At 44.7% G+C, this 8,604-nt stretch overlaps 1 protein-coding gene across 2 annotated transcripts; it reads right to left on the bottom strand.

Annotated features, from left to right (window-relative positions):
- Nucleotides 1–672: 672 nt before the first annotated feature.
- On the bottom strand, nt 673–7,530 carry LOC135946007 (uncharacterized). 2 transcript variants are annotated; one of them, XM_065493991.1, is made up of 6 exons: nt 7,402–7,530; nt 3,610–3,791; nt 2,527–3,107; nt 1,265–1,353; nt 1,064–1,188; nt 673–993 (listed from the first exon to the last, which is right to left on the bottom strand). In XM_065493991.1, the coding sequence occupies exons 2-6, from the start codon at nt 3,721–3,723 to the stop codon at nt 805–807; spliced, it is 1,098 nt and encodes a 365-aa protein (XP_065350063.1). In that variant the 5' UTR covers nt 3,724–3,791; nt 7,402–7,530; the 3' UTR covers nt 673–804. The 2 variants fall into 2 exon arrangements, with proteins under 2 accessions (XP_065350063.1, XP_065350073.1); XM_065494001.1 differs by having other exon boundaries at nt 1,265–1,350.
- Nucleotides 7,531–8,604: the final 1,074 nt, after the last annotated feature.

Genomic DNA, 8,604 nt, shown 5'->3' with positions numbered 1-8,604 from the left:
ATTATTTCTTGATTTCCATTCCTTTCGTCCATAACCCATCCATCCAACAGTGTGCAAAAATATAGAGTAAATCAAACTGCTGATGAAATTAATTATTATTTTCAGGAGGGAGACTGCTCGCTGCAAGACCGAAATTAAAAATGTGCAGCCGATTTGCCTAAAAATTTAAATATCTGGGTCACTTCGCTCTGAAAAGCCAAAATGTCCCTCGAACGTGTGGATCAAATTAAAAAATTTAGCATATTATTTTCAGTAAGTTACCAAGTCGAGCATTGCTTTCAAGCCTGGTTGGAATTCATTTTTTCTAATCCTTGGCGCTGATATAAATTTTAATTGCCGATAAAATCCCGAATTTTCACGATTTTTTACGCTTGCGAACAGATAGCTGCAATAAAAAGTAAAAAATGTACCACTAACCGATTCACCTCGGCGAGGGGAGTCTAAATTTTAAAAAATCAGCACGATTGAACAATAAAAATTAAATTACACGGTTTTTTTTTTAAAAAATGTCCACTCCGAAACTCGAAAACAAAATAGATAGTAAAATTCAGACTCCATGTAAGCGTTGCAAAAAGTAAACGAATTAATTTGCAAGTCAAAGTGGAACGAACCCAGTGAGAAAATTTTAGTTCTTTGCTCTAACATTTAGAATTTTGAAGAAAATGCGATTGGTGCGGCGGATATAACATTTATTTACTTAGTCCGTTGGCACAAAACAATAACTTAGAAGCACTGCGCGCGTGTGTCCTTTCAACAAATAAGAGTTCTCGGGGGGCAGGGGGGCAAGATGGCGGCTCCGGGGGCTCAGACGAGCGTGGACAGCTCGTGCGGGTTGAGCACGAGGCCGCTGAGGTCGAGCGTGGCCGCCGGCATCGACCCGGCCGGCGTCAGGGGCGTGTCCTGCCGCAGCTGCGTCCCGGACGTCGTCTCGGACGTCGACACCGACAACTGCCGCTGCTGCTGCGCCATCGCCTTCACCGCGTTCGTCTTCTCCTGCCGATCCGAGAGGAAATTGATTCGATTTTTTTCTTTTTCAATTTTTTAAAAATTTTCAGGGCCTCACCCGCTGCCACACGAAGACATTATGCACCATCGCACAGCCGCAGAAGATGATGCCGAGGCCGATGAACACGCTCGTCACAATCGCCGGCGTCGAGTGGAACTGGATAAACGTGTACAAGATGATGCCTGTCGAGAATTAATATTTTTATTTTAAAAAATGGCGTCCTGAATTATTTGCATTTTCGGTAATAATTTAACTCACCGGTCAGAAAGACTGGAATCGAGACGAAAAAGCCGCCGACCGCGCACATGCGGGTCACCGACGATTTCTGCAGGTACTTGTTGGTTCTGCTGACACGTGAAAAAAAAATTATTAGAAAATTTTCATTTTAATTAAAAAGTGAAATGCGGCGATGCCGAAATCGGCAGAGCGCGAATCATATTTTGGCCTGGAAACGTGTTACGGTGCGAATCAAGGAGAGAGAATCGAATGGAGAGTTTCGAGTGGCCACGAGAGAAAAACGAGAATGCGGAGCCTGGGAGGGGAGCCGGCCTGAGGAATGCCTCCGTCAGTGAGAGTGACGTAAGAATATTCAGCTCACAGAGTGTGTGGCAAAATAAAAGCCGTCCGTCCGCGCGCCTCTATGTAATCCTTTCCACAATCTGCACCTTCGATTTTTCATCTTCGATTCAAATGGAATTTACCAGCTCAAAATTTACATTTTAACGGGAAATTAGAATGTGGTCGGTCCTTCAAAAGGTTCAAATATCGCACTCGACCCTTTTGAAAAATTTAATTTAATTTAAAAATAATAATTTACGAGATTTTTCCGAAATTCTACAATGTAAAATGTATGCAGAATGCTCAGGGTAAGATCAGGGTAGACCAGAAATAGTCAGGTTTTTCTCATGAAAGGGTTAAAATTGGCTTTGACGTGCTCCGAGTGATTTAAAATTAAGCAGAGCTCGACATGAAAGTATTTTGTGTGCTCAGGGTAACTCAGGGTATGCTTTAATGGGCCAGGGTTAGGTCAGTTTGCGTTCAGGTTGAGTAAATATTGTATGAGAATGTTGTAAATAGTAAAAAATCGAAATTTGGATAGCCAGAAGTCGCTCAGGGTTGATTTCAGGGTGAATATAGTAAGGTCAGGGTAAGAATTTTACAATAAAGGAGAGAAAAGGTTATTTGGTTATATCAGGGCGCATGTTTTCAAGGTCAGGGTTGGCTCAGGGTGTTTATTTTACGGCTCAGGGTAAATCAGGGTATGCTTTAATAGGCCAGGGTTAGGTCAGATGAAGTAAATATAGTATGAGAGAATTGTAAATGATGAAAATTTTAAATTTAAGTAGCCAAAAGTAGCTCAGGGTCGATCTCAGGGTGAATATAGGTAGGTCAGGATAAATAATTTACAGTCCAGGAAAGAGAAAAGGTTAATCAGGTATATCATGGCACATGTTTTCAAGGTCAGGGTTGGCTCAGGGTGTTCATTTCAGGGCTCAGGGTATTTATTTCAGGTTGGGTACCTGTCGGGGGCGTTGTGCAAGGTCCTGGCCAGCTTGACCGCGAAGAGGAACTGGATGGCGCACACGAGCAGACAGCAGAGGTTGAGCGACAGGGTGAGGGCACACAGCGCCAAGGTCACCTCGTAGACGACGACGTACTCCTCGGGGGTGACGTGGCCCTCGGTGCCTCCCGGGGGCCCGGCCGGCGCCCCCGGCGAGATCTTGAGCAGGAAGACGAGCGCGAGCAGCGCCAGCAGCAGCGACACCAGGCACAGCAGCCCCAGCGACGTCATCATCTCGCGCACGCCCCCCGGGGGGCCGGTCGAGGGGCTCCCGTGGCCCCCGGGCGGCCCGCTCGGCGACGCGGACGCCGGCGGCGGCGCCGGCCGGCCCCGCGGCACCGACGAAAGGTGCAGTCCGCCGTTGGCGAGCTTGGGCCCGCCGGCCGGGCCTAGCAGTGGCCCCACCGGGGGGCCCAGCGGCCCCAGGGGGCTCACGCTGCTCGAGTTGCCACCCAGCGAGTGCTTGGACGTCGACAGCGTCGACAGGTGCGAGTGGTTCAGCCGCCCGCTGTGGTGCGACGCCAAACTCAGGTTCAGCTGCTGCAAGGGCAAAAATCACAAAGGTCAGGAATTGCTACCCTGATGCAAGGGTAAGATATGTTCAATTTTTAACCTGATAAAAGGTTTTTGTTTAATAAATAAATTGGTTACCCACCCTGAATGCAGGGCAACATTTTTGAAGTTAACCTTTTAAATTACCCTGATCTCAGGGTCAGGTCCATCGACTTGAAAATGAAGCCACTTTAAAATAACAACCATATTAAATAATATCTAAGATTTGACCATACAATTTTGCCTATAAAAAGATTGTGTTTTCCCTGAGCTCAGGTTCAGGTGAGCCTTTGTATGAAATTCAGGTCTATTGCTTTAAACCTTAGGATTTTTATGCTAAAAGTAGTTTCAGCTCTTGATAATCAACATTTCGGATAGATTGCTTACCCTGACATCAGGGTCTGAAATTCACCTGACCCTGAATTCAGGGTAAATTTTAAAATTGACTGTACAATCTGGGTTTTGAACTCTTCTGAGCGGATTTTGCTACCTGTGAGGGGTGGTGTGATCTGTGGGGGTGTCTGGGGGGCGGGGCACCGCCGAGGAGGTCGAGCGGCGGGGCCCGGGGGCCCGGCGACGCGGGGGTCAGCATGTGCTTCAGCATGTGCGGCGCCGCATGTCGGAGGAAAAGCGCCGCCGCGGCTGCTCCACTCTCCTCACACTCTCTCGCATCTGCAAAAATCAATAAAAATGTTACCCTAATTTTCCTAATTTTGATTTTATTGTTAGATCCCGATTTTTTTTTTAAGTGGAGAATCGGGCGCTTTGGTTTGTGGACGCTGGCGGTGAAGCGTGAGATGTGGCTTGAGGCTAGGAGACGCGTTACATAATAAAAATATTTGGCCATTGCGCGCGTTTGCAGCCGAGAGAAACAGTTATTCAAAGCGCGTCTGCACCTTTTGCCCCAAGGTCAATATTAATTCGCCGCGCCAAACGGAAAACTTCAATTACTTTTTCACGATTTTCAGTTCCGAGAATACTCGTATGCAAATTTTAAACTAAAAAATTTAACAAAAAAATTGTCTGCCAAAAATAATGAAATGAGCCAAATCTGTATTTTCGACCCCTCATAATTTAACCAACCCCCGTCATTCCCTGGGATTTCTATTTTTTTACTCATTAAGCTGCACCCTGAGATGAGATTCAGTTAGGTTTAAAACGTGTCAGGTTCTCGTTTATTTTTAAATTAAATTCCAAAAAATAAGAAAAATCAATTTGAAATAGCTCAAGTAACGATTTGTGGCATTTTCTATCCCTTCCTCACCTGAGCCATATTTAAAGCTTCTAAAAATTCAGGGTAATTATCTCGCACCCGAATACCAGGTTCAGGAAGTTACGGACCTGTCAGGTCGAATTTGAGTTGTTTACATCCATCGAAAAATGGCAAAAAACGATTATTCCAAATAAAAAGTCCGCTCTCGAGCGACTTTAATCGCAAGACCCTGATTCCAGGGTGCATTCTAGTTGGAAGGTGGCCTGATGAGAGATTCAATTAGTGCGTGTTGCTTTTGAGTTTGCGGGAAAAGTCGAGCTGGGAATTGTGTCGCTGGCGTGGCGCGCGGCGTCGAACGGCGGCGGCAGCGGCGGTCGGGGTCATCTCGAAACCTGTTTTCTCGCTCGCTCGTGACGTTGCAAAGTCGTCGTTCGCCGGTGCTGCTGCTGCCGCTGCTGGCTGCGAGATGCGAGCGAGATGCACGCAGCCACTTTATCTCTCGGCAGCGGCGGCCGATCCGCGACCGAGCGCGCGCGCGCGCATCTCGTTTGAATGAATTCGTGTATTTTCCGCTTTTCCCCGCCGCACTTTGCCGCCAAACAGGGAGCGGCCCTCGGTTGCCACGCGACTCGCCCAATTCCTTTTTATTCTTTTCTTTTATATCTCTCGATTCTTGAGCATACGCCCCGACTTGTCTCCTCACTCGACACGCTACGAAAATAAAAAAAAAACGCTCCCAGAACTTGCATGGACAGGTAGAAAAAAAAATGATTAAATTGAATATTTCCAAAGAGGTTAATTTTAATTTTTGCTTTATTTAAAACTCACTACGTGTTTTTCAGAGGTTAAAAAATTAAATAGAAGAAATTTAAATTTTTGACCAAAAATCATTTTTCTAATTTTTTGACATCTTTTAAAAAAATATCCGCGGCTAAGACAGTTTTGAAATCTAATTTAACGTAATCAGCTGGTAAAAGTCTATGACCTTGAAAATTTATAGCTTCCCCAAGCAATTAGGGGTTGGTTTATGAAGGGGTGAAGATGCCACTCCGGTTGAATTTTTAAAAAATTTCTAATATTTTAAAAAAATTAATATTAATTAGACCATTAATCTGACAGTCAAAAATTTCTCACACCATCATTTCAAGGTACAGATAAATCACCCTGAAAATTTAAAACCCTCCAAACCAGTTAGGGGTTGGTTTATTCAGTAATAAAAAATCCCTTTGGTGAAATTTTCAAAATAATTGGGATTTAATTTAATTTTAACGACTAATTTTACTGAACCTGATATCAGGGTAAAAATCACCCTGATTTTTTGGCCAAATATTAAATTAAAAAATCAACGAGTTTTTGATGCTGCACCTTTAGATTTATTTTTAGAACTAAATGCCTGGCGTCGATGTTGTTTGTTTGTTTTTTCTTCTTTCTCTCGTCGCCCGCGAGTTTAGTGCATCAGCTGCTCAGCACAAGCGGAAGTGTTTTGCGCCCCTTTGTGTGTTGGAAAGCGTGAGAAATCCTACTTGTGCCCCTCTCTCTTCGTCCCCTTTTGACGAGACGCGCGCGCGAGCAACTAGCAACCGACGCAATAAGAAAACTTTGAAAAATGTTTTCGAAGTTGATTGTTTGTCGCACGGGTGGGCGTCTTTTCTTTCGCGCCGCAGCAGGAATGCACTCGTAATCCGCGGCTTTGGAGAAAAATCACGTTCCGAAGACAAAACCTGACACCCTGGACGAAAATTTACCGACTTCATAGATCGAGGAATGCTTCTCGGAATGACCGAGAGGAAAACAGAAAATTAACAAGCCGTTTTTTATTTTTAATTCTTTTACCGCTCCGCGTGGGAACTGAGGCTTTTTTTCTCCCAGGAAATTGTCCCATTCGAGAAAAGAAAGCGTTTGTGATTATTTTAAAAAATTTAAAATAATAAGAATTTCTCTCCATTTATAAATGTGATATCTTTCGGAAGAAGGAAAAAAGCCATTCGAGCTTTAACGAGGCGATAAAAAGCGAGTTTTTTTTGTTAAAAAGGTCGGATTAATCTTCGGGTGAGGAATTTTCTCTATTTTCTCTCCTTCTGCGGCCTTCCTTCTCACTCAGAGCAGGGAATATTGTATTTCGGAAGCTGTCGAGTCGAGAGAGGAGAGAAAGAGCAGTGCCTAATGCACTTCGCCTGTTTCTCTCGTTTCGTTTTACTCACACACACGTGAGATGATGATTATTATAACTGCATTCCTTCAGCGCCGCGACCACAGCCGCGAGAGAGCTCAAACAACAATTATCGTTAATTCCCCAAAGGGCTTATTTCTTTTGTCGCCGAGTGGCTGGCCGTTTCCGGTCCCTGTCGCGCCACAAAGGGGGCAGCAATGCGCACCCTCACCGGGGGGAAAGGAAAAAGGGTTCCCTTGCTTTTGTCCGTGCGGGTCCCAAGGTGGATTGCGCCCCGGGCGACTCGCCGCGATAATGACCTCATCTCGCCGCGCGTTCGCAACCGTCGCCGTCGTCGCCCCAAACAATTAGACAAATCGCCAATCAAGCAGAAATTTTTTAATTTCCTCATTAGTGGCAAATTAAGGAAAGGCAATTAAATATGTGACCTCTTTCTATATTTTTAAAATGGATTAATCCGAATTTCCAAGGACAGGTGAAAAAAATGTGATTTATTTTTATTTTTTCTGCATTTTAGATTCGAAAGAAATTTAATTACCGTTGGAAATATTTTTCAAAATGAATTCGGATCGTGATAATCGTGTCTGCATTTCGGCGGGAAGGAGCGACGCGCCGGCCACTTGTTGCTGCTGCTGCTGCTTCTCCTCTCCTCAACCGAAAAACAAGTCGGTTGGTTCTCGTTGCTTATTATTGACCCGCTCCACCGCGAACGCCAACACGGATCTCCAATAAAAACTCCCAACAAGTGCTCTAAATAATTATTTAATAATTAATAAAAAATAAATATTTCCACCTGACAGGTGCTTAAGGAATTTTCCAACCGAATACCAAAAAAACCACCCCTGCGAATTCCGCGAATTTCGGTTACAACGAAAGGGTGAATTTAACAGGGTGCGTACCTGAGGCAGTGTTGGTCAGGGCGGGAGGCGGCGGTAATCCACATAACACACCGAGACACACAACCGATTGAGTGCAGCTCCGGCCGCGGCTCCAACTCGCACTCGACTGCCGTTTTGCTCGCTCGCTCGCCGCCGCCGCCGCTCCCTCCCTCCCTCCCCCTCCCTTCGCGCGCGGCTCTCCCCGGCTGCCCGTACCTGACGCCAGGTGAATGTACAGTGCCAGCAAAACGCGCGACCTTTCGGCCCGTTTCCATCTCCCTTCGCCCTTCGCTCCGATCTCGGCGTTTTTAAATAAAATTAATTTAAAAATAGGAAAAATAAAAATAAGTAATTTTTTAAATTAATTCAAGTTATTTACGATCTCGGCGCCGTGTTGAATTTTTTTTTTTCAATTCCCTTGTGGGGCGTCAGCAGTTATCGCACCTGTGGTAAGTGGCCTCTGTGCGTCTAATCCCGTCCAATCAGTCGAATCCGATCTCATAAATCAAGAATAACTCGTCGCTGCTTCCATTGGTGGGTGATTCATGTTTTTGGAATGAAACGCGGCTGCTTTAACTTTTCTCTCAGCGTATAATATATTTTATTTTCGTCCACCTTCAACAATTTAAAAGGTAAATATATGAATTCCCTCTTTGGTAAACAAATGTTTAAGATACGAATTAGCCGCCGCAAAAGACATTATTTTTAACGAATATTATCACAATTTTTAGCATTTGGCCGATACACGATTCGGCCGCGGTAAAAACGGAAATGTTAGTAGTACAAAAAGTTCGTTGACGTGATTTAATACTCGGGGATGTGTCGAGGCATAAACAACCCCTCACTACAAGGGGTGAAATAACAAAATTTTATTTTTATAAATTGTCAATCACAGTTTAAAATATTTACAACCCACCCCTAAACTAAGGGGTTGTTTTTAAGGGTTGAAAAGCCAATTATTAATCTAAATTTGACCAGAAACGTCTCAAAAAGCCTTTAACCAAAGCAAAATCATTTTTTTAAAGGTGACAAATCGATATTCCACCGAAAATCAAATTTATCCACCCTTCTGAGGGTTGAAAGATGATCCCTCGGCACACCAGGGGTGCATTTCACCCCTAAATAAAAATTGGAATGAAAGAAGAGAAGCAGAGAAAAGCGGTCGCGCACACGCAACTCAGAAACTCAATCGTCGTCCTCGGCCGGCGCCGAAGCGGCGGCAGA

Source organism: Cloeon dipterum, chromosome 1 (assembly GCF_949628265.1).
Source record: "Cloeon dipterum chromosome 1, ieCloDipt1.1, whole genome shotgun sequence".
In the NCBI taxonomy this organism is placed as follows: domain Eukaryota; kingdom Metazoa; phylum Arthropoda; class Insecta; order Ephemeroptera; family Baetidae; genus Cloeon; species Cloeon dipterum.
Note: the sequence above shows the minus strand (reverse complement) of the source record. Positions and strands in the feature narration are given on the sequence as shown.

Coding starts and splice junctions, on each gene's coding strand:
- LOC135946007 (XM_065493991.1), bottom strand. CDS start 3,723: ATGCTGAAGCACATGCTGACCCCCGCGTCGCCGGGCCCCCGGGCCCCG. Junction 1,354..2,526: donor TTGCACAACGCCCCCGACAG/GTACCCAACCTG, acceptor TTCACGTGTCAG/CAGAACCAACAAGTACCTGC. Junction 994..1,063: donor ATGTCTTCGTGTGGCAGCGG/GTGAGGCCCTGA, acceptor TCGGATCGGCAG/GAGAAGACGAACGCGGTGAA.